This window comes from Botryllus schlosseri, chromosome 14 (assembly GCF_051294905.1).
Source record: "Botryllus schlosseri isolate E-star chromosome 14, Bs_hap1, whole genome shotgun sequence".
Classification (NCBI taxonomy): Eukaryota; Metazoa; Chordata; class Ascidiacea; order Stolidobranchia; family Styelidae; genus Botryllus; species Botryllus schlosseri.
This window is the reverse complement of record NC_137249.1, coordinates 22,789,166-22,814,556: the sequence shown is the minus strand read 5'-3', so window position 1 is coordinate 22,814,556 and position 25,391 is coordinate 22,789,166. Positions and strand designations below refer to the sequence as shown.

The 25,391-nt window shown below is 40.2% G+C and overlaps 2 protein-coding genes across 4 annotated transcripts; both read left to right on the top strand.

The window, feature by feature from the left end:
- The first annotated feature begins 7,429 nt into the window (after positions 1-7,429).
- On the top strand, positions 7,430-9,207 carry LOC145455287 (transcription initiation factor TFIID subunit 9-like). Its single transcript, XM_080333237.1, has one exon. It carries the CDS (start codon positions 7,498-7,500, stop codon positions 8,038-8,040), a length of 543 nt encoding a protein of 180 aa, XP_080189363.1. The 5' UTR covers positions 7,430-7,497; the 3' UTR covers positions 8,041-9,207.
- Positions 9,208-9,225: 18 nt separating this feature from the next.
- Positions 9,226-24,663, top strand: LOC145455285 (uncharacterized). Of its 3 annotated transcripts, none has more exons than XM_080333235.1 (15): positions 9,226-9,368; positions 12,367-12,429; positions 13,171-13,353; positions 14,010-14,093; positions 14,972-15,034; positions 15,143-15,190; positions 15,779-15,880; positions 16,546-16,608; positions 16,861-16,992; positions 17,414-17,485; positions 18,663-18,881; positions 19,659-19,828; positions 20,455-20,651; positions 21,506-21,617; positions 23,560-24,663. In XM_080333235.1, the coding sequence occupies exons 1-15, from the start codon at positions 9,296-9,298 to the stop codon at positions 23,716-23,718; spliced, it is 1,740 nt and encodes a 579-aa protein (XP_080189361.1). In that variant the 5' UTR covers positions 9,226-9,295; the 3' UTR covers positions 23,719-24,663. The 3 variants fall into 3 exon arrangements, with proteins under 3 accessions (XP_080189361.1, XP_080189362.1, XP_080189360.1); XM_080333236.1 differs by having other exon boundaries at positions 13,168-13,347; XM_080333234.1 differs by having other exon boundaries at positions 13,168-13,353.
- The last annotated feature ends 728 nt before the right edge of the window (positions 24,664-25,391 follow it).

Genomic DNA, 25,391 nt, shown 5'->3' with positions numbered 1-25,391 from the left:
AGCCTAGCTACTCTTCAAATCCCTAATCCAATCGAAGTTACAATATGGCATCCTCTGTTGGGTAGGCTTACCATATTTTGGAAATCGGAAGAGGACACTTTTTCAAAATTTTTAGACTTGCAATACCAGAGGAAAATCCTGAAAAAATGGTAAATATTCCGCACGTCTTGGTCGGTTGACTAAAAAAAGGTTGTCCATGCAACAAGTCGCTGCTGAAGAGATTCACTGACCTAAACATAGAAGATATGCGGAAACTAGAAATCGCCAAGCGGCCATTGCCCCAAGTACTTCAATGATTTCTTTGCCTCCGAATCAAAAGTGCACAAGTAGCCTACAACGCACGTGGGTCCACGTCGTCCAAATATCATATAATCGACCGAAAGGATCATCGCTCTATCAAATATGCCGGACATGACGTATCTAGCAGTATCCCCCCGGTCATCCGACAGTCGACGAGTATCTCCAAATTCAAGTCGAAATGCAAGCTACTTCTACTAAATGAATAAGTCCGCCTTCAGGATTGCCGGACCACCACCTGCGACCTATCGATCTCGCCTTCCGTGACATTCCACCCCATTATTGTCGCTTGCTTTTTCAATACTACCCTCTTTACTTTTCACTCAGTGTGCATGCCTATATACTCTTCACATCACCTAGGCCATGGGTGGGCAACTTCTGCGGCCGGCGGACGGACATGGGGCAATGAAGTAGGCCTACTTGGAGGGCCGGATTTCCAACTCCACACATTCAACGCCTTTTCACCCACCTATAGGGTTAATCGTATTTAACGTAAACTTTAAGTTTCAACCATAGAGACCAAAACAGTATTCAGTGAAGACCTACAGAATAATGAAATATAACTATTATTTGTACCCGTAAGAAAAGAAAGAATAACCTACAGTTACTATAATTGACGTAGAAAGCAAGTATAGGCTATATATAGTGAATAATTGCGGCAGACTGTGGCCGCGGGCCATATTATCATGTAAGACCGAAAACTGTATGCGGACAGCTCAAAATCCCTTTGCGGACCTCTGGTCAAATGCATTGTGTAAGAACAAGTTTTTATTTTCAAATTTACCAAGATGTCAATTCGTTAGGGTCGAATTCATGCGTATGTGCCTGTAATGCAAGCTTTCTCGTATTGTGCGAACTCAACGTGTAACATCCACTTTCGCTCGCTAAAGAATAACCTGCTGTCACTAAACTATGACGTATAGTAACTAAGCAAGTAGAGGGGGATTGCGGCAAACTGTGGTGGCCTAGGGCCACAGTAACCTGAACGACTGAAAACTGTCTTGGGGCCACTCTAAACCACGTCGGGGGCCGTATGTTGCCTGTCCCTTATCTAGGCCAAGGTGGGTGTCTGATTCCAAAGACTATTCCAATAAGTCGTTTCGACACCTTCCTATATTTTCTTCGTATCGCAATTTTTGTGGCGTATGGAACTGAAAAAAAAAATGCTAAACCGAACTGAACTGATAACTGGAATTTCGCGGCGTCGACGCAAATATTATTGTGGGCCGTCCACTCATGCACTTGTGCATTTGTTCACTGGTCACGGTACCCAGCTTAGCAGTAGATGATGAGTAGCAGATAGGAGGTGAGTATCATCAGTGAACAGTGTTGTAGGCCTACTTAATGAGGAGGATTAAATAATGTTGTCGACATATAAAGCTATAGTGAAGGGGACCGGCCCAAGCACTAAGCCTTGGGGTACATCACAGGTAACCATTTGAGGAAAGGACAAGATGATGGAGGTTGAAATCATGTGTTGAGTGTTGGCGTTCAGGGAGGCAGCTTTTTCATAAGCTCTAGTTGTGAGTCCCGCAATCCGTAACGCCCCAATTTTGAAAAAAAGATAATGTTACGCAGTCAAACGCCTTTATAGATCAAGGAAAATATTACACCCCACATTTCGCGTCTCCAAGATATCGTTATTGGGCTCGAAAGTCACGTGACTTGTGGTTCGCTGGGGCCAAACAACTATCTTAGATAGCCGCTCTCTGTGTTAATTTGCGATATAGGTCTGTTTTCAAATCGTATTTTCTGTCTCAGTGAGGTTGTTTGAAGTACAGTTCTGGGTTTTATGTTATCTTCTATTACTGATTAGCTAGTTTCAGGACTTTTAGATACTAACTAGGTAGGTTTATGTTGTTTTGCAGCCGCGCAAAATGCCAGGGTATAACGTGCCAATTTGTTATAATGAATGAGAAAACAATTCGGAGTAGTCTTTCCACGACTTCTGAATTGCCAGAAAACGACAGGAAAGTGACTTAAATTAATAAAGCTAGTGGGAATGATGAATATAATTAACATTTGAACTATGTTGACTTGTTTGTGTGGTGGTATCAAATGTCATACTGGTATCTTGCGTGCCCCAAGACAGCGTAATCGAGTCAGCTTCAATAGCAAATGGTTTAAGATAACCCACAATTATTAGATTTTTATTAAAGTGTTGATATAGTGAAATTGGCCTTAGAATAGACGCATCAACTGCAGGCATCGGTTAGCTATCAAGATATCTGTGCCATTTATCGAAAAAGATAATCAAGAATTTCGGTCAGCCAAATTTAAGTTTAACCATGTCAATCAGAAGGAAGTTATTGATTGTTTCAAGGATAGTGCTGAGAAGACTGCTATTGCTGGACAAGGACAAGAGTACCGTACTTTCGACTTGGTTTTTGTGATGATGCAGCGATTTACATTTTGGTATCATTCTAACTGGAATGTAAATATTCTTTTAATGGAGACCAGGTCTTGCCGTTACTCATGACACTACTTCGTATAATTTGGTACTGGCACTTTTGCCAGTGTTTTTTCTAAATTTTGGTCAAGTTTCTATATACCAGTGTTGTTCAAAAACAACTTTTGTTCCAAATTTCACTTTTTTCCAAATTTCACTGTCTCATAAACAAAATTGTTAGGTTGGCTTGAAAAAAGGTTGCACACTAGATTTGGCTCAATTCCAACATGCAGAAGTGAAGCTATCAGATTTTACAAAAAAAATTGAATTTATTGAAAAAATAAATTAGTTTTATAAAGTTTTACTGGCTATGCCATGAAATGGTTGAGTTTTCAAAAAAATGTATAGCAAATTTGGCTAGTTGAGCCAAATTCAAAATTTTCTACCTTCAGTAGCTTTTGCATTGCCCTATACAAAATTTACACAAATTTCTTGAACAAAAATCAGAGGGGAGGCTAATTCATAATCATTTTATTCTCTTTATAGAAAGGAAAGGACGTAGTTCATTTTTGTCCTTGATGTTTTTGCGGCATATACACCGACTCATGATACACATACACACGATCTGCGCATATACATACCATGAATGCATGGGGTGCATATGCCGCTGGACAAGGAAGTGCAGATATAGCCTTTACGGCTTTCTAAGTCATGCACCACCCCTCCATGCTATCCCAGTAATGCATGAGCGCCAAGCAGGGAAGCCATGGATACCAGTGTTACTAATCAGGTCTTTGGTCTGACCCGGCCGGGAATCGAACCCACGACCTACCGATCAAGAAGCCGGACGCTTAACCATTACGCTATCTTGTCGGGTAGATAGGTCCTACTCTTAAATACTTTTAGATGTTTAACAAATCAATGCAAACATTGATGCTAGCCTCACTAATCTGTACCTGATTGCTGTGCTAGTGAAGTTGCACTGTGCGCTATACGTAAACCATATCCGGGGCATCTCTGATCCCGGCATCTTGTATGATGCAATTGGTATCTCTGCCACAAACTGCTCTCCAGAAGACACCATCTCCTTTATCGCAAGAACGAGAAGCACACGCACGCTATTTACCCCTTGAACCATGAGAAAATGCAGCTCAACTGTCTATGGAATGACGTCACCGTAGGGAGGTGGAGCGAACACTTCAAGACGCTACCGGTCTTAAAAGTCGGGACCACGTATACTTCCTAAACTTGGTAGAAATCCACCCAAAACGCTGGGAAGGAACTGACATTGTTGTCGACATACGGTACATCAACACCACCAGTAGGTCATTTGTGGAAGACCAGCCTCGTAACCATACGGACCCAACAACACTTGTATCCCTTAGCGTCGTTCTCAGTGCCAGGGCCAGAGCACCCTAAATTTACACAGACGCCGTTCAGGATCTTGACTAGTCAATGGAAGATACTGACGTCGACGCGATGAAGCAACGCAATAACTATTTCGATATACCAACACGGTCCTCTAAATTGTATAGCTTATGCCCGCCCATTTTCAAGCCAACTCTCTGTGTTTGAGTGAGTCGTCAGTTTAAGACTACCTCCACAGTAGCAGTGTATAGCTCAAGTCAAAACTGCATCCGTCTATGGCAAGTTGGCAACATTTATCAGGAATACCTAATCTGTGACCAATACCTACATTATATTTGTTTCATTCTCGGTACAAAGGAAATACATTCTCAAGTTGTGAATTCGTCGAATTTATTGGCCAGTTATTGATTTCATCAGCACTCTTAGAGCACTCTTAGAATTTTGTAAAATCAAGCGAGAGTAAGCAAGATTAACAAAGTATTGTTGTGGAAATATTATAATATCAGAATTAGGTAGTTCTTCTATTCAGAATCTTAGGGTATCATCGGGTCCAAAACGAATATATGGCATAAGTTTTGAGTATGCAATGCACAAGCTGCCCTGCACTACTTGTGATGCTGGGCAAGTACTATAGTATCACCGACTCATTTCAAAATGAAGACTTTCTTCTAAACACTCAAGTCTATTAATGATCTTGATTTGGTAGAATAGTGACACTTGATATCTATCAATACACACATCACAAAAGTGCCGCAAACATGTCCTAAAACTACTTTCAAAAATATAACACTCTACCAAGTATGCAATATTACATCATAGTACTCTGAAAAGGTGGAAATACTATCTTCTTTACTTTCATTCAGTGTGCATGCCTCCTCTTTACATCGCCTAGGTCAAGATGGGTGTCTGATTCCATAGACTACTCCAAGTCGCTTCGACATCTTCCTGTCTTTTCATTGTATCGCATTTTGTGGTGTATTGAACTGATAAAATTGCTATTAAACCAATGATGATGATGATGATGATCGTCTGTTTGCACCACAACATAAATGCTTTAAAGTTCAAAGGTCTCTTTGCTTTTTGATTAGCTTTATCTGAGTTCCTGTCACCCATTCGATCACCATCTTTCTTCTCTTGCTTACTTCCATACGTCCTCGTCAGTGTTGCCGATTTTCGAGCCTCATCGGCTTTACTTAGCCATCTGGGCTTGATTACATGACGCTGCTCATGTAGTTAGGTAAGCAGTGGGAAGTCCGGATAAGCCTCCGACCCACTTGCGTCAAGTGGGATTCGAACTCAATTCCAACGCTTCCCCAATCTTTCAGGTAATTTTGCAGTTACCAACCTCAACGTCATAAACTTTCGTTCTACTCATGGCTGAACTGAATATTTCCCAATTCTCTGCCATCACCACCATACATTGCTGATGTTGGATGGTCGTTGTCTAAATCATTTTGACTTCTTCTGACCAGATTCGGATTAATTTTGAAGAACTCGCAAATTGTAAAAGTAGCCTAACCAAATCCATCTGAAATCAAATTTAACACAGTACGGTAATGTTACAATATTACTAATCTCCGATGTTGACTGATCACTGTCTCCGTGTCGATAAGTATACACTTGAAGCATAATAATGCTGCAGCCATACGATGAATAGTTAGTAGTTCCAGATGAAGGTACTAAACCTTGGGAATTACTTGTTTGACAAAGGCTATCTTAAACTGCTCTACTCCGTCATGTTAATTGAATACTATACATTGTCATCTATCTGCACGAAAAAGAAATCAATCCTGTTTTAGCCACTTTCGTAACACAAACACATAATGTGGCAGCTAAGACCAGCGCAGTAGCAGAAATTGCGACATACAAATGCATTACTGTCGCAGAGAAGATGATACCAGAAACGCGCTTGGCCCCAGACGGTGGTTGCTATGCTCAAAAGTCACGTGACTTTCGAGTCCAATACTGCTAGGCCACTGTTGTTAAGAGGACATGTCTGGTTTGGTGTTTGTTTCGAAGACAATCCCAAAACACGGAAGACGTTGACTGATCATATATTATTGGATTGACCAATAAGCAAACGCGACCGACAATCTGATTATTGCCATTGATCGGCGAATACCGGTACCTGCCAGGTTCAGCAGTCGCCGGTCACTCTCATTTTCATATCTTTTATCTATGGTTGCAGATTCCGCGGTCCGCTGCTCGCCTGCGACTATAGATAACTAAGGTAAACCTTAGTTTTAAACTTTAGTTTACATTAGTTATCTATACTGCGACCGAAATCCACTCATCTATCAGAGATGAGCATGGATTAGGATTAGGTTTTGAAAAAACAGGATTTGTGAAATTTCGTCGGATTTGGATTGGATTTGGATTAGACATTTTTTTCAGAACGGATTAGGATTAGGATTGGATTTACCTATTTTCTGGGATTAAATAGTATATTCATATTGAAATGAATCCGAATATTTTCGGCTGACACTCGTCAGGGGTAATCGTCAGCAACTAGTAGAGAATTGGAAAGAACATTGTATATCAACAATCGTATCACAAAATATGACGTCACCAGCATGAAATTTCGAATGAGAGAGCGTTCAATGTACTATTTTTAGGTGATACACGAACTCCTTTTGTTGACAGAGTTTTGGTTGGTGTATTTTGATAAAAGTTGATTCCAAGGCACACAAATGGAATTTTCTGGGAGATGGAAATGTCGAGTGGCGAATGGCGACAAACTTTATTCCGATCAGTTATTAATGTACTTAGGGTTACCAAGTTATCTTGAATCAAGTGAATCGTGGGTTGTGAAAGAAAATTTTCGAATCCCTCCATTGCATAAATTAGTATTTTTTCTGAATTTCCAGTTGGAATCGGATTAGGATTGGACATGGACTTGAATAAGAAAAAGTTATGGATTAGGATTTGGATTTGGATTTTAAGGTTAGGATTTTTATTGGATTAGGACATAGAAATTTCAAATCCGCTCATCTCTGTCATCTATGTCATCGCTTAGCTCGATAGGCAGTACAGTCCTGCACCATTCAATCATTGAATTCCAGCTTTTCAGCGCTTTTAGGCGTTGTGTGGATGAAGAGATTTGTGCTTACAACTGCGAATAAGCAATATTAAAACGCTAAATGATAGGTGAACCATCGGTACCACTTGTCAAGAAAAGGACCAGTGATCAAAATTCAGATGTGCTAATGCTATAAATATTAAGAAGGTATTTTGACTTCTGCGCCAGCAGTCGAAACAAAGTAAGTGTAGCTGTCCATTCTGCGCTCTCCGACTGGAATACCTGATGATATATAATGTCACATATTAATAATATAATATGTGTACACCAAATTGTCATGTTGGTAATTCTCAATTGATTTTTCACCACGTTATTTTTCCTGATTCATAGACCCATGCCGGTAGTCTATACTAGCACATAAAGCATGGCAGATAGTCAAAGTCACACAGCAACCAGCAACGACTCGCAGGAAGGGAACTCAATGCCGAAGGATGCTCAAACCATCGCAGCGATTTTAAAAGAAACTGGAGTCGCAAACTATGAACCACGAGTCATCAATCATTTACTCGAATTTTCATACCGCTACATAACAGATATACTTGAAGACGCAAAGTTATACTCGAATCACGCCGGGAATTCTGTTATATCGAAAGAAGATATCAAATTAGCAATACAGACGAAGTTGAATCACTCTTTCACAACACCGCCCCCGAAAGATTTTCTAGTTGACCTTGCTAGGCAGAAAAATACCACCACCCTGCCAACACTGAAAAATTACACGGGCGCGCGTCTGCCTCCCGATCGCTACTGTCTCACCTCGGTCAACTACAGATTGAAAGATCAATCCTCAATGCACAAGAAACCGTATTGGCAATCTGCCAGTGAAGCCGCAAGTTTTCGTAATGCAGCTGGAAAACAGTCTACAGTCGGTGTGAAAAGGAAGTGGCGAGATGATGAAGAATATTGAATTCATTGATAGGGAACAGGACCAGTTCCTGTTACTTTGATTTTGACTCATCATGACGCCACGAAGCTAGACAAGAGCGGGGCAACCGATCGTGTATATAATAAAGAAGATGAGATAACCTTGTTGTAAAAATAGACCAGTTTTGGTTTGTTCGTTACAGGGCGCTCACACACAACGTATACCTAGTGGCAGTGCGAATAGGTAGATGCTATTCACTGCGACAGTCATCTTTCAAACAAACCATAAGTGACTGCTTTAGCTCAACTAATTCGATACTGCGATTTTGATACCATCAAAACATGGTGGAGCGTTTCACCATAAACACGGAGTCTGACCCTCTTGTCAATCTTCGTGGCGTAGTTGGTTATGCGTTGAAATTCTGAATCCAACGATATGTTACTGGTTGATTTCGTATCCCGTTGAGGTAGTGTTTTGCATTTTGAAAAGTAGAGTAAATTATTTTGGAAAAACGCGCTGGCCCCAGCCGGTTAAGGATGGTCACCGTAAATTCTGATTCATATCTCCGTTCACTTGACGGGACTGAATTTGATGTAATGTCTTTCGTATGTTTGCAAGTGAAAGTGACTAGATCTGGGTCAATGTATAACAGCCTAGCCATTCAACATACAATAATGTTCGTCTCGTTTAGCTGCTACACTCATTCCCACTCCAGCATCTGCAATCTAATGAATTCTTTTCACTGGTTGCTGTAACATGTAGGATTGCAGTTCGTGGTACGGCTGTCGTATGCACAGGTATTACTGCTTGATCATGCACAACATTTGTTGAGCTAAAAGGCCTTGAAAAGAATGAACAAGACATGCTACATCATCACAAGTTTTCCAATGAAAAGTGATGAAAGATCGTGACATTATAGGGGCCATCGGATCTGAACAATTGATATTCAATTAATCTGTTATCGGTCTACATACATTTTTCCATGATATTCTGAATGTGAATTGTTATTAGGGTCAGTTTAGAAGTAACCGTGATCGCATGAAATATTTCAAATTTATTTTGAACATGTTGAAATTATTTTTCATGTCTGTGGCTGTATTTTGTTTATTGTATTGTCTTGCGGTCCATATGTTTTTGAAATCTACGCCTATTCTATGATGATCCCCGTCTTTGAATATGCTTAAAATATATTTCAATATACTTTCCAGATTTTAGTGATCGAACATCGTTTGTGTATACTCCTTATACTCAGTGACGGACGATTTACTTCTTTTGGTTTTGAGCATAAAAGCAGATCATGAGCTTTGGATCTTCAGGATTTTCATTTGGGACTAGTTCTGGGGCTGCGTCTACAACGTCTGGCCAAACAGGTACTGTATATAACTGTGATATATATATCGAAGTAGGCTTTTCTATATTCTATATCTTTGAAATATCACTGTCATCACTAGTTGAACCTGTGTGTCTACTGTCTTGCTTCCGTTTTCTGTAGGATAATTGTCAGTGACAATCAGAGTTGGATCAATAACAATATTTCAATTCAATTACAATTACAATTACTTCCTTGCATGTTTCAATTACATTACAATTATAATTACCCGATGCTAAAAATATCAAATTACAATCACTCTTAAAGATGTAATTATTACAATTACTTTTAAACAGGTAATTGATTCACTAAAGAGGTGTTCTTTCACAACCATAGCGACTTAATTAGGAACAATCTAAAGCTATTCATGTTTCATTCATGATATGTAGAATACCCTTTAATTGAAAAAAACTCAAACGTATTCGATCTATTCCTAATCATGAGTACGGAAAACTGCAAGCACAGAAAAATGTTTCAAGCCACTGTTAAGATCCAAAGGTTTGAGCGACTAACAGCGAATAGGCTACAGGACAGTCAATGAAATGTAATCAAACGATTAAGCTACTCAGAGCTGAGTCGGGCGGGATAATGAAATGTAATTGGTAAGGCGTCAGCGATAAGGATGATGCCGATAAGGTGCGTAAAATTGAAGTAATTGCAAAAGGAAATACCCTCCTGATAACTAGCAATTGGGTCAGTACATTTCAGGTGCTCCATGCCACACCTTCTCGAAACGTCATGAAAATTGGCATGCTTACAGAGCTTTGTTTTCTGATTTCAGAAATCCAAATTTCATCAAAAAAGGTCGACTAGAACCGAAGGTATGACCGTCCAAAAATTGCTATTTTTGTGATCGCTCAAGCGGAAAAAATGACAGAAATATATACATGTAACTTAAATTTGCCATAATTCGATCAAATTAAGGCTGTTGAGGGTGAAACTTTCACACTTGGTCATTTACAGCACACTTAATGCATTTTCACCTTCTTTGACACCTGGGGCTGCCTAGCTTGACCTTTGAACCCATGCTTTTATTTATAACTTTTGAAGGCGCTCCTGCATGACGTCAGTTTTACTTGCAGATATCTCATCGCTAACAGGTGGTATCATCAAGGGTAAGATATCATTGGAAAGCTCTTTGAAAGCACTTTCAAAATCCACAATAAAATTAGTGGATATTTCATCGTCACATTAACAAAAATTTGTGGTAGACAAGTGTTGAAAAAATTGTGAATTTCGAAATATCCAATATCCAGTAATTTTATTGTTGAATTTGATAGTCCTTGTCAAGAGCTTTCCAATGACACCTTACACTTGATGACACCACCTCTTAGCCAAAATATATTTGCAATTAAAAATGACGTCAGCGATTTTGAAGACATGAACAGAATCATGGGGTTGAAGGTCAGACTATGCAACCCCATGTGTCGAAGAAGATGACAAAGTATCAAGTATGATGTAAATCAACAAGTGTGAAAGTGTCACCCTCAACGACCCTAATTTGACCAAAATATAGCAAATTTAAATTGCATGTGTAAATTTCTGACGTTTTTTCCGTTTGAGCGAGCACAAAAACCGCAATTTTTGAACGTCCACATCTTCGGCTATACTTGACCGATTTTTATAAAATTTGTTTTTCTGATATCAGAAAGAAAAGTTTTCCAGGCTTACCAATTTTCATGAAAATCTGAGATTGTGGGGGCACATTTTAGATTTTTCTGGAGCACCTGACATAATCTTACCCAATTACAATATTTTGGTTCGCATTTACATTTTCACTTGCTCGGAAACTTAAAGGTTGCATTTGATGAACATTAGGGTGCGAAAACATTCTGGCCCCAGTAAATTTGGCCAAGATTGGGATAACATCTCTACAAACGCATGATCAAGTTTGGTGAAGCCGTGGTTGGAAACATGAAGTTTTTTGCAATTGTTGCAACAAGATTCTGTACTGGTCAGAGATTTAACAAAACTTTGACCGAGGTTTAGGAAATGGTTCAGCACAGGTTTCAGAAGAGTTTATTTGCTGTTTATCCCTTTTTCAAATAGTAAGATTTAGTTTAGCCCACTTGTTTTCTAACTGTTTTAGACACGCCCCCCTTTATGACAGTGAATATTTCGTGTCCCCCTTATCGTCGTAGCACACAATGAAACCAGAAAAGTAGCAATCCTTTCATATAGTTTGATGGTATGGAAGGTTATGACTGTTGATGAGAGAATTCTCCAATACGAAATTCAGACTGTACACCGAGCAATAACATAAAACGAAGGTGAATTGGGCCAAGCGCGGAAAAGATTTCAGTTCACTAGAGCGTCGCGCCCCTTTCAGATGCTTTCACGCCGCCCAAGGGGTCATGCCCCCAGTTTGAGAGCCACTGGTTTAGCCTATATCGTAGTTCACAAAGTTTTCTTTTGCTACTGAAATATGGGAAACAGTTTAGCGTGACTGAATTATCTAGTTATAACGCAGCACTCATAGAACACCCATGTAAATAGGCTAATTATGTTATTGTTATTACATGTGATGACTGTTTACTAAGGCCTGTGCCCCTCGTCATCATCCTGGTTCGTACCGGATTTTCACTGGTGCGACGAATAAATGATTGAATAATTGATTATTTTATAATGTAATTGAGATTGTAATTGAGCAAAATTTTCATCAAATTACAATTACTCAAAATAGAAATGCTTCAATTACAATTACATGAAAAAATGTAATCAATTACATTCAGCTCAATTACAAATTACAATTGATCCAACTCTGGTGACAATATACTGTGACACCTGGAGTTTGTCAATGTGACCTTTATTGTCCCAGTGCAGATATTACCCACGTCCAACATGTAGTCCTTTGAATTTCTTTGCCTCTGAGAAGTGATTTAATTTATAATTAGGTCGGGACATAAGACATGCACATGACACATTGTTACTATTGTTTTCATTATTGATGGAACATCCATTCACCATCAAGTTCATTGCTGTTATTCATAATTTTACAGGATTTTCATTTGGAGGAGCTACTCAATCCGGCGGGCTGTTTGGATCTTCACAGGCTAGCAAAGGTATATATTATTGCAAATGCTTTTTTGTAGGTGCCTGTAATCGATTTCTATCGACTTTTATTTTTGATTGTCCAAAATGCCATCATCAAACTCTACTAGTATGGTAGGCCTATCAAGCTTAGAGCAGAGTAGTCGAATGCCGCCTATTATGATGCAATGCCAGGAATAATGACTTAAAAAGTTCAAATATATATGCTTGTTTTTGTGACCGCAATAATGCCAGCTACATGTCCTGCAAAATAACTTTGTACTTCTGGAACATGACTATTCTGTAGGCTTTGGGCCTATTGTGGGGGTCGCTTTATATTTATTATAGTACTGGCCAGTGGCCACCGTAAATACTATTTTGTTCAAATACCGGTACAATCTTTTCTACGGCAGTAACTTTGCCTCCACGAGTTGGAATTGCGCCATATTTGGTGTGCATCGTTACTCTACGCAACCTAACAATTTCATGGGGTAGACAGAATTTTTTTTTTTTAAGTTGGCCTCTTCTCTCATAGCGATGCTGTTACCGGTAGGAATTGAACCAAATTATGTATTCTGCGTTTTCTAGCCAACCTAAAAATTTTAGCAAGTATCCAGTGAAGTATGAGAAAAATTTATTTTTGAACAGCCCTACTACTGTCCATGTTCAATATTCTTGAACACCTCAAGGCCTCCTTTTTAGAGTGGCTGATCAAAGCATGTCACTATTCAAATTGCCGGTTGAATTCTGCTAATTGTCGATTTTTCTAGCATCAACACCTTCGCTCTTCGGATCCGCTACAAACTCCCAACCGCAACAATCGACCGCTCAAACGACTGGACTGTTCTCTCAGCCTGCCGCTTCGTCACAGCAATCTGGATTTTCTTTCAACGTACAGTCAACCTCAGCTCCTAAACCTGGACTCTTCGGTGGAGCTACAGCAACTTCTGGTATTAGTACGAGACTTATTCTTTAATTGGACAAAGTTCTCTATAATATCGTGCTTGCTGTCGCGAATTCTCTTGTAGAGCTGTGATCAAAAATTTCATTGATTAGACCTACCTCGTAGTTTTGCTACATTGGACTATTTAGTCTGAAGTAAAGTAGAAGGATATTTGAAATCCAATTTTCTTTACATGACCAAATTGATAATATATTTCATAATGTAACAACCGGGCTCCCGTCTTAGCTCTTCAAAGAACTAAATAGTCATCGGGAGTATTCTGAGTCTCATTGACGCAACTAAATTTCAAGGTAGTCTATATTCCAACCTCTAGTACAGAATAATTATGATAGAGGTTTATCGACGCAATTGACATAATTATGTTGACTATCGCCTACCGGACAATGTTATGTGGATGATATTATGGTGTGTGCCTAACTGATTCGGTTTCGTGATACATCAGCTGGTAATAAAGTACATTACAGCATTATGCCAGTATATCTTCATTATAGAGGGGCATAGCTTAATTCCAAAATCCCGGGCTTGTTTTTTTTTATCATTAGACGTCCCAATGAGATGTGGTAATGGGATTCATCAAGCATTTGGGTCATTGATTTCACGATTATTAACCATTATAGACTGCCAAGTGCTATTGTGTATTTTCTACAGGTCTAGGTTCATCGACTGCATCCAGCGGATTCGGTACTGGAAGTTTTCTCTCCGGAGCAGCTTCAAATGCCCCAAAATCCACTGGTACGGTACTAGCGAGTCTTGACGGCTTTTCCAAATTTTTGTGAAGATCGTGATAGTCACTTCACCAATCTTGAGAATAGCCTATACGGAACCACGGACTAAAATTATCCTGGCACTTACGATTTCAGTATGGCTTCTCTTTCAGTGTTGTTAGGCTACAAGAGAAACGCATTGAATTCATAAAATGATATTCAAACTACCTGAATTTCCCAATTAATGAGAGAGGTAGTGCCTACCCAACTATCCGTGGATGAATTTTGACATTAGCGACTTGATATATCCCGAGTTCAAAAGTTCTGCATCAGTGCACGTCTACTATCATTCAGTGAGGTTAAGAAATAAATTTTCATATTTGACTACATTAAAATCTGCTTTCTACCAGAAATTATTCACAAGTGGCCTTTAAATTATATTTGATTATTTTCCGACTTGTTTTCAAATTGTTTTGTCGGCACTCGTTATTATGGACAAAATCTTCATGACCATTGGGCACCATAGCTAGCCTCTGTATGGCAATCTCCAAAATATAAGTGAACAAAATGGATAAATTTTAGGATCAAAATCACTTTCGGTGACATCTCGATTCTCAAATCTCTCTCTCTTAAAGTGACAACTCACTTTTCGACTCCGTCCATACGTGAATTCTTGTGCCCAGCTGTAATCTAAGGTGCAGTATATGGATTTCCGATTGGGCAGCATTGCTCCATTCTCTAATTAAACCTCTTTCAGCTATTGCGCTTTGCCACTGCTTAATAAAACTATATCCTAGGGCTAGCGATCTGTGTCAAGTGACTCCTGCCGAATTCTTAGTTTGTTCGCGTCGACTTTTGGTTAAATGATTTGCTTCTTTTGAGGTTTCTCTGTTTTTCCTTTTGTAGGATTTTCTTTTCAATCTGGAGGTGGAGGAGAGTCTGGCTTTAGTGCGACGAAACAAGCACCAGGTGAGCATTAGATGTCTTGAAACATTGAATGCCGCGTACTGTAATCTTATTGATGAAAAGAGATGTCATTGCGATTGCCACTTATTTTGGGGTTTTGTTAACTTTCAGCCACGACTTCAAGCACAGGGTTTGGATTCTTATCGAACACTGCGTCAGGTTAGTTATATTTGTAATTGCGATAGTCGATTGACTGTTGGAGGGCGATTCTTAACATTTGCTGACCAGGGGAACACTTGCGTTAATCTGCAAGCCCTAAATTTTCGCAAAAATCCACCGCAAAACACATCATTTTTACATCGCCAAAGATTGCCGACACAAAATGAACCGTGTATTAATAGCGTTAAAAGAACAATACTAATAAAATATGCTTTTCACGCAAAACTAAAGCATTTTGTTGCAAATCAGCGTGACATGCCACCCGCAACAGTCGCAATTGACTGCTAATCGGGCCTAATTAGCTGCAAACAATAAAGTTGACGGCGGGCGTGTTATGTCAAATCATATGTATTGATTGAGTGTGTATCATGGCCTCCAGGGAACCCGGGACCGCCTAAGGTAACCTTGACCAGTTGAGAACCACTGCTTTTGGAATGTGATATACCGATAGCAGCTTGGTTTGGCCAAAATGTTTGCTAATGTTAACAAATTAAATCATTTGCTAGAAATGGTGAACCAATTTACTCTAATAGAGATGGCAGATTGCTAATTTCAATGAAGCTTGCTCATACTGGTAATATACTCGAGGTGCTTCAAGTACATCTGGTACCACGAGCTTGGGAGGTGGTTTTGCGGGCTTCTCACAACCGGGCAGTGGCTTCAGCGTAGCATCTACTGCTGCGCCTGCAGGTGAGCTTTCTTTGTGTACTTTTCTCTGGTTTACTTTGAGTAATAAATATCCGTTTAACCGGGGTCATGGTTCTTGCGCTTTGATAAATACATCGTCAAGTTCAATGATGTTTCAACTGACTCGGTGTGATTGGTCCACATAAGAGCTAAAAAAGGAGAAAAGAAGGAGGAAAACCAGGCATTAAAACTAAAATTAGAGCATAAAAAACATTTCGCAAATTCAATTGGAATTAGATTATCAGTATTTCACTCTTAAGTAGTCTAATTCTCAAGGTTTACATTACTTGTAGTATTGTAAAGATGATATCATTGTGAATGGATAAGGACTTGCGTTTTTATCAGACCTTCTGTCTCTCGTAAATTCAATTCCAGACATTTTGTGTGGCCTATATAGTGAAGTTCCACATATCTGCTCATGCACTCTGAGTCTTTGATCTAAAACACATAAAATCTTCACTATCCAGTTCAACACAAAAATTCACTAAATGCCGTAGCTTATTTGTAAGTTACAACCCTACTTTTTACATCAACATAAATTGTGGCATACTTCAGTTGAAATAGTTAACATTACGACATTTTATTGGTTGCACTTTTGCACAGATTGCTCTTCCCATTTGCTTGTTAATTTAACATGTGATGTAAAATTAATCCAAACATTTCCACAGCATCGTCAACTGGCAAGGCATCTGGATTTTCTTTCACGACGCCTACAACTGCTGCTTCGACTGGTTAGTAAATATATTTTCTGAATTCAAGAGTCTTGATTTCGTCACTTCTGGGTTTTGTGCCTTTTTGGCCTATCGCAGCCTAGACTTTATCTTAATAATTCTTCATACCAATGCACATGCACTCATCGTCATTTCCATCATATCCGTTCGAAGAGTAGTTGTCAGTATGCATTGCATGTAACATAGATTGCAAGACCTCACGCATATGTCTATGCAGACTGGTCCATTGTAAGGAGATATTTGCTTTTATAGGATTCTCCCTTGGTGGCGCGTCGTCATCCACGGCCGCTCCCACGTTATCGCAACCGAAAAAGTCAGCAACTACCTTCTCAGTCGGGGCTGCAGCAACCAGCACCACATCATCTGCTCCTGGTGCCAGTTTTGGTAAGATGGAATATGTACTTCTTTGCGTTTCCTTTAGGGCTTAATTTCATTTTGTAGCTAAGAAGTCTCTAGGAGGTACATATCTTCAGTATACAGTTGAATAATATATTCATATCAAAATAAACTCGAATATTTTGGATGACACTCACCAGGACCAGGAGTAACCGTCAGCAACTAGTAGAGCATTCAAAAGAACTTTGTACCCTATATTAAAAGACAGGTTAATTTCAACATGAATTTTATTACTCAATTATATATTTTGTGGCTACTTCATTTCTTTATAACTATTGAAACAATTCCAACCCTAGACACTAGCTTTTGAAAGGTAAGATATTGTCTATATTCCGTTAAATGTGTTTATTGTTTTGTTTTTAGTGTATGTATTGTATAATTCTGTTGCTGAATTACAATTACTTTGCAGGATTTCCTACAAAATCCACAGCCGGTGCTACAGCAACATCGCAATCTGGCACTTCTCTACTTGGCGGTGCAGGTACTCTTTGTTCGGTCCCTTATTAGTATTTTTACACGAGATTTGGAGCATTTTCGACAACTGAGTGGGAGTTTCTTGACAAAAATCCTCGGTCACCACAGTATCCTAACACTGACGTATTGTAAGCTCCTGCAGATATTTGTGAATGAGGCGCTTAATCATTTTTCAAGTTTTCCGGTATCTTGATACCTTGCGGTGTTTTTTTATCGAAAATATGACTGGTAATATTATAGATTACTAACCTACATGTAGTCGTTACAATCGTTACGCTTGGGCAAGCAGTCTCTCTTATTGCTAAGCAATCTAAAAGCAACATGATTGGTAGTGTTATAGCTGGCGACCCTAGCGCCGAAATGTAATATACTTGGTCATAATCGAAAGCTAGTGTCACACTGATTCCGAAAACACAAATTAAAATCATGTCAGCGCAATGGAACCACCCCGTAACAGTCCTCAATCTGAATATCGGCATTGTTCCCAACAATCGCTTGACGAAATTGGCGATTGATATGTTCATTGTGTTGTGAAGCTTCCATTGTTGGAACAATGCCGGTTTTCAGACTTTGAGGGGTGTTTCGATGTGGTTCCATTGCCCTGACCAGACCTTAAATTGTAGTTTCGGAATCAGTGTGACACTAGCTTTCGATTAACAGCAGTGATATAAAATTTCAGCACTGGGGTTGACATCTATAGCACAACCAATTACGCTACAATAAGAGCTGCTGCTTGCCCAAGCTTTACCACCAGGAGTTGCGTATCTATCTGTAGGTTAGTTATCTATAGCAATACCATTCCCGAGTATAATATAGTCACATAGGCAATGGGGCTTGGCACAATTTCTTTGATCAGCTCTCAGCAAGGCCTCCTCACGTCGGAAAGTAGGCTGCAAAATAATTTTTAGTGGTGGTCGCAAAGAGGTGCATGTTCGAACTTTTAATTCATCCACATTATTATGACAGTCAGCTTAGTAGATTTATAGTTTGTACAAGTCTGATCTCCATTGACACTGTACGTAGAGCCCGATTGTTTGTTATATTATCGGTTCTCTGATAATGCCAGGGGGTTATCACACTTTGAAACGGATATCGGTGTTGGCCATTAGAGATAAAAAGAAAAACATATTTCATGACTTCACAGCAATTTCTGTTGCTATATTGATAGTGATATGATTTTGCAGTTGGATTCGGAGGGCTTTCTTCTCAAAACTCGACCGCAGCCACTAGCTCCACTGGCTTCAAGCTTGGCACGGGGAAAGATTTGCTCGGCGGGAAGACAACCTTGCAAGCAACAGCATCCACGGCGCCGACCGCAGCTAAGACCAGCGGCATCGGATCTTTGGGCAAAGGTTTCTCTTTGGGAGCTCCAACGTCGTCCAGTGCAACTGCATTGTCGTCAGGTAATTTATGAATGTACGAGTTCTCTTGATAATTGTTGTATTTCACAGAAACTATCTTGAGCCAGAGACTGGCAAACTAGGGCCTGCGGGCTGCAAACAGTTATCGAGTTCTAGGCACGCATTGTTGGAGGGGGGTTATAACCAAGTCACAAGTCAATCTTACTTTTTAGTCTTCACTCAATTCAAGTAGACTGTAGAGTCTTTTTCAAGTCAAATCCATGTCAAAACGCATGATGTCGAGTCCAAGTAATTGCGTTTCATGTTCAGTTTCAAGTTCAAGTCATGTTCTACCAACTTTTCACAACTCTGCTTCGTTGGTAATTAATACAAATCTTCCTCACTTGTAGCACTTTTTCGCCCTGCTATTTATTTACCGGTTCATGATAGACGTAATACCAGTTATGTTGGAACTTTGCTATTCTTCGAAACTTGCAACGAACTTGTCGTAGGTGTCCTAGTCTCGAGTCTGCGCAATGACTCGAGTACAAGTCGAGTCAATACACAAATTGACCCTAATATCACGGCTCGAGTCATTACAATCCTGCTCAGAGGTGAAGCTATGTATGTTTGTTATCAGGGATCTTATAAATCTCTGTAATGCTTGTGATGTGTGTGGGCCCGTTTCTTTGATTATAAATACAATACTGTGTTCTGTGTCTAATTTAGAATTTCATGATATACTGATACTACCCCTGACGAGTGTCAGCCCAAAAGATTCGTCTTTATTTCAATACAGATTATTATTCGATATTCTAAATATGGTCATGTTAATTTCAGCCAGCACAACAGCCACAACCACAACTGCCACGCCCACCATGAAATATTCCGACCTGGAAGCAAAAGTGAACACTTGGATGTCAGATCTGGAACAGCAGGAAAAACTCTTTTTAAACCAGGCAACCCAAGTCAATGCGTGGAACAAACTGTTGGTGGAAAATGCTGACAAGGTAATGATCAACACAGTTCCTGGACTGGGAGCATAGCTATATGGTCATTAATAAAGCCTAATATCGGTATTAGCCATTGGAGGGAGGGAAAATATCGAAATTTTGGAAGTCGCCTATGTATATATTTGACAGTTGATACGTAACCTCTACTTCTACTCACTTGTACTTCTACTCCAGGGGTTCTCAACCTGGGCGGCGTGAAACATCTGAAGGGGGCGCGAAGAAGCGGTCACCTGAAAAAATATTTCGTGCTTCGTGCGATTTACCTCTAATGCACGCATGTTTCTCTCTATATAGACCCAATTTCATATTTTTTTATTCTCTCATAAACATTCATAACCTTCCATACCACCAAACAATCTGTTGAGGTTGCTTGCATCGCGGTGGGATTTTGTGATATGACGATAAGTGGGGCGCAAAATTTTTCACCATCAAAAAGGGGGGCGTGTTTAAAAAAAGGTTGAGAACCACTGTTCTACTCGGAACCAACGCTGGCTATTTGGACCACCTCTGAAAATTATTCATGTATATTGCCTGCTGAATAACTCTCTCAGGCTGTTATCCTATTAGGAATGCTTAGTATACTGTGGATTCGCCTTGAAATTTTGTAATTTTTTGGGTTCTAGATCACAGCTCTGAATACCGAGTTTGAGAACATTGAGCTCAGTCAGAAGCGACTGAACTCCGAGCTCGAGTTCATACAGAAGCAAGAGGACGAGCTGGAAGAACTGCTGAAGCCTCTGGAAGAGAACGTGAAGCAGCAAATGACATCTTTCGCCTCTTCCGTGCACACGCATCATGCCGACGTGAAAAGGGAGAGAACGTGAGTTTGACCGAGATGGCGTAGTGCAATGGTGCTCAACCTTTTTGTCTTCATGGACACCCCAGTCTTAGTTCAAATTTAGCGCAATTGCCGTGCAATCGCCATCCGTCTTGTGCAAATGTTAACTCTATGCTCGATGAACGGCGTCGAAATGACTTTTCTTAAAAATAACAAATACTGTTACTGTAGAATTTGGGACGGATGTTTTTTATTTCAAAGCGAATTCAGTAGCTGCGTTTCTTGAAATGCGCGTTCATGTCTTGCAAACCCGCGCTGTCGCTTTGAAAGATGGGTGGTGACTTTATGTACGATTGCAACATATATGACACCGAGATTGAGTTTTAGCACCAAAACATAGTTTTAATGAACATATAACTATATAGCAGCTGATCTTGAAGTTATTCTGGATTACCTGTTATATGTAGCACAGGAGAAAATGGATTTTCGCAAACAAATTTTTTCCAAAAACCGCAACCACAAAACGTCTCTAAACAGTATTATGTTTGTATCAGTAGGCTATTGACAATTTGACCATTAAAATGAGCTTGCACAGCAGAATGTTCCGTCTCACGCGGCCATTCTTTTTATGAGAGTTCGAGGTTTTTTTGCAATTATGAAGCGAAACTGCCTCGGAGGTTTCGCGGACCCCTAGGGATCCCCGGTTGAGAACCACTGGCGTATTGGTTATGAGTCCCGCTTCTTGGTCGGTAGGCCGGGGATTGAAGCCACCTGGCCAAATTTTAGAACTATTCTTAACAGAGCTGGTCGTAGTCAAACATACTGGAGTACTCTTTAGCAGGGAAGATACCTCGTTTGCTCTCTTGTTTTAATGCAATTAGCTCGCCATCTTTCAGGTATAACCTCGCCGAGAATATCGACAGTCAGCTGAAGAATATGGCGTTGGATTTGCGCGAAGTGGTCGAGCACATCAATTCCACGAGCGCCCCTGCCGACTCCAGCAATCCGGTGAGTCATTGCTACTTTCAGCATGGTGCGAGCTTCTATTCGTTATTAGGGGAACCCGGTACTAACATTAGGGCCGATGTCTGCTGTCCTGGGCGAAACCTCGCATTCAAGTTTCTCTCTGAAAGAGAACAGCAGGAGTCAACCCGATTTTCAATGTTTTCGTTGGGTGTGAAAACCAGATTTTATAGGTGTTGTTCTTTTCACTATCACATGTAAAGATGGCCTGGCAATGGCTGATTGTTTGCTATATTCTGCTTGACCGAGGCTGAAAGTTGTATGTTTTCACGGCAACGAATGTAGCATTGCCAGGAATCCTCTATTCGCTACCGTGAAACTCACCAGCCTCCTTCCTCAGCCCAGCAGATCGAAGCGGAAAAATCGATCCTTGCAATTCCACGTTTACATTCGATATATAGACACTCCATTGATGCACAGTCCACTTTGTGCTCCAGTAATGTATTTATAGTGTATGCAGATGTATAATGTAGATTTGTATTTTTGTAACTCCCGGAAAGCTCGCAGATTAGAGTAAAGTTTGCTTGGGTCATTGAAGGTTAAGAACCACTGCTGTATTGGCGGGGATGGGAGATCGCAGGTTCACTGTTTTCTATTGTACGATACGATGAGAATCCAGATATCGTTCTGTATGTCTGCCAATTCGAAAAGTCAGTGCATTTAATTCATGACCTGTCTGTGTGAAAAGCATAAAAAAGTGTTTTTTCGTGCTGGGGAAGCGTCGTAACTGGGCCAATTTCAAATTTCGAGGCCGCGACCGGCATTAATTCAATATCGAGATAGACAGGCCGCACAGTTTAACAACCACGCTATGTCGTCACCTACTTAACCCCAATGCAGTGATATCTTGGTAAATTTGGGGTACCGGGCTTATTGAACGCCTTGAAATCTTAATGAAGGATTGTACCGTGTGTTGATTGATCAGAGAGAAGCAGACATGGTGGTACCTGTATGACAGGGGTGGCCAACCTGCGGCCGTAGAAGCAAATTTGTGCGGCCGTGGACACGTGATTTAATTAGTAGGTGTTGGCGGCCGTCGGACGTATAATTTGAATTTACGAATTGACTCCCGATTTCTTGACAGATTTTAATTATTCTTGAAAGTTTCTTCGCGCAGCGCGCGATTCAATACGACTTCATTTTTCGATTTTGATATAGTTGCGCACTTTGCAATCAGAGCCCCACAGTACAGTTGTAAACAGATGCGACACACATAGAAATACCAACTCTGCATCGTGTTCTCCTCACTATATCGACAATCCTGACGGGAGGTCAAGACATGCAAAGAACAGCATGCAACAAAGTGACTAATAATAATTGGCCTGCCCTGACCGACCCTCCACCAACTCTACCGGTGAATCTGATCACATGGGATGAGAAATAATATGTAGAACTACTAATTTGAATGACGAAATTCATGAATGAATCTGAAAAAATTTTCGAGCTTGTCGTGACTATGAACAGCCTATATTATTTAATAGATTAGTACGGAGTTTGCCGGAAATGGACATAGACACTTTAACATGAGTATTTGGCGTCCTGCTAGTTCATTACGACTATTCCCTGGAATGCGGCCGTAGGCTACATGAGTAGTCGAAATGCAGCCGTGACTGGCAAAAAGATTGGCCACCCCTGCTGTATGACAGTGCTGTTCTCAAATCCACATTGTCTTCGTCATTATTGTTGAGAAATGGCTTTGAAGTTGCATTGCTGTCGTTAAAATACATTCATTAAATACGATTTATTTTCTAATATACGTAGATAAATGGGCGAATAATGTATCAATTCAGCAATCCGGCCCGCCAAGTACTTAATTTTCCTATATCCGGCCCGCCGACTTGGAGAAGTTGCCCGCCCCTGTTCTAAACCGTGGCAAAACTATTGCGCACACTGACGTCTTCCATGTTTTCTGCAATCTGTACCACAGATCAATCAAATCGGCATGATACTTTCTGCGCACATGGATTCTCTGCAATGGTTGGACAGCAATTCCGCTTCGCTCCATCACAAGGTGCAAGACATGACGAAGCAAGTCGACCACATGAAGAGGGAACACGAGAGCAAGTTTCGACTGGCCTTCAGTTGATAGGGTCGCCGCTACGTTGGGTCATGGAACCATTTACCAGGCTCGATGCCGAGCGCTGATTCACCGGTGGTGAAGTTATCTTGCGTCTGAGATCGCTAAATATTGACTGTGGCGTTGGCTTGAATGCGAGTTCTTTGCCGTTTTTGGATTGCTATTGGTTGCGGCGTATGGCGGCATTTTGTAGCGCTTGTGACCAGTAAGGCCAGTAAGAGTTCAGATATGCAGCTTTTGTGCGACCACAAGGAACACAATGCTAGTTGTACATCACAACAAAGATAATTTTGTGATTTTTCGACCATTGCACTTTGTGACAATGATTTGGGTTGATTTATTACCTCTTAGGGGCAATGAGGGTATGATTCCAGTACTCCAAAATAATAATCTCGCGCTCTTCTACTCGAGTCACTGTACACAGCCCCACTAGATTCTAATCATCCAAGTAGAGTAGTGAGACGTGATTTTTTTGAGTACAGAAGTTACACGCTCCTTGCTGATGATAGTTGTTTATCTACAAAAATTACAGTTTCGATAGGATTTTTTGCTGTGGAGGCCTGAAACCTCGATTGGTTGTTTTGTAGCATAAGGAACACGAGTACAAACTGCTCTTATTAGTGGAAATGACATCTGTGAAATTGTGATCAAATCACGATATTGTCAGAGTGTAATGAAATCTGCATGGTCGAAAAATTGCAGAATGATCTTTAATGCAGTGTAGTACTGGCTTTGTATTATTCGTGGTAGCATAAAAGGTACGTATTTCAACTTTGCTGTTGTCTCGGCTACCAGCCAACGACTTACACTTACATTACCTGCCAACGGCGGTGAATACATAACAGCAAGAGAATAGTAATGGTGTGTGGGATTCAACTTCACTGTTGACCATATTCCTGCCGCTTTTTATAATACTTTTCACTTCGTTTGAAATATAAAGAATGGCGGAAAGTGCGCACGTTCTTTAGAATGCTTGATGCTGGATACGGGGTTTGATCAGACTTTCGATACTTCTGTGAGCGTAGTGAAGTCAGTGTGTGCGTGTAGCCTCAGTGACTGACGGCTGCAGTTTCATGCCGGCTTTGCAAACTGGTCGTTAACAATGATCGAGTCCGGAGCAGCTTATTCCCAGTTAGGGGAGATGTGGTACCGATGGATCACTGGGACCGAAAATACTTTGAAAATTCTCGATGATAATTCCATGATTACACTCCGTGAACTTGTCTACAATTGCATGCTGGCAAAATCTTTCCTCACATACAAAAAAATTCGACGTGCGCGAGCAATGGGGTCTCTCACAGATGATTTTTGTTTTAGGGGGTGTAAAGTAAATTTATATCGACATATACATTTTTCTTTGTAACCTTCAACACGAACAAACCAGCAATCATTTTTATTGTGAAGTGTAGGGCTTGTATCAGGCTATATAATGGCAAGTATTATTTTTTTCAGTACTTTCCTTGAGTGGACTTTTTTTCGATTCATGTATAAAATTCGTAGGGTGGGGACCGATGATACAATAGCCAAAGCAAGCAAAATAATCAAGCATACTAATCATGAAACAAATGAAACATGTCTACGAACAGAAAATCTTTATGTAATAATTGCATATGATGTTTTATCGCTATAACGAGGTATTTGGAAGTCACACTGTCGATTTTCGGACAATATGTATGTACCCT

Bases quoted from the DNA above. Each gene is read 5' to 3' on its own strand.
- LOC145455287 (XM_080333237.1), top strand. From the start codon at position 7,498: ATGGCAGATAGTCAAAGTCACACAGCAACCAGCAACGACTCGCAGGAA.
- LOC145455285 (XM_080333234.1), top strand. From the start codon at position 9,296: ATGAGCTTTGGATCTTCAGGATTTTCATTTGGGACTAGTTCTGGGGCT. The intron at 15,191-15,778 runs GTTAGTTATATT...AATATACTCGAG, and splicing joins CTTATCGAACACTGCGTCAG to GTGCTTCAAGTACATCTGGT. The intron at 21,618-23,559 runs GTGAGTCATTGC...TCTGTACCACAG, and splicing joins CTGCCGACTCCAGCAATCCG to ATCAATCAAATCGGCATGAT.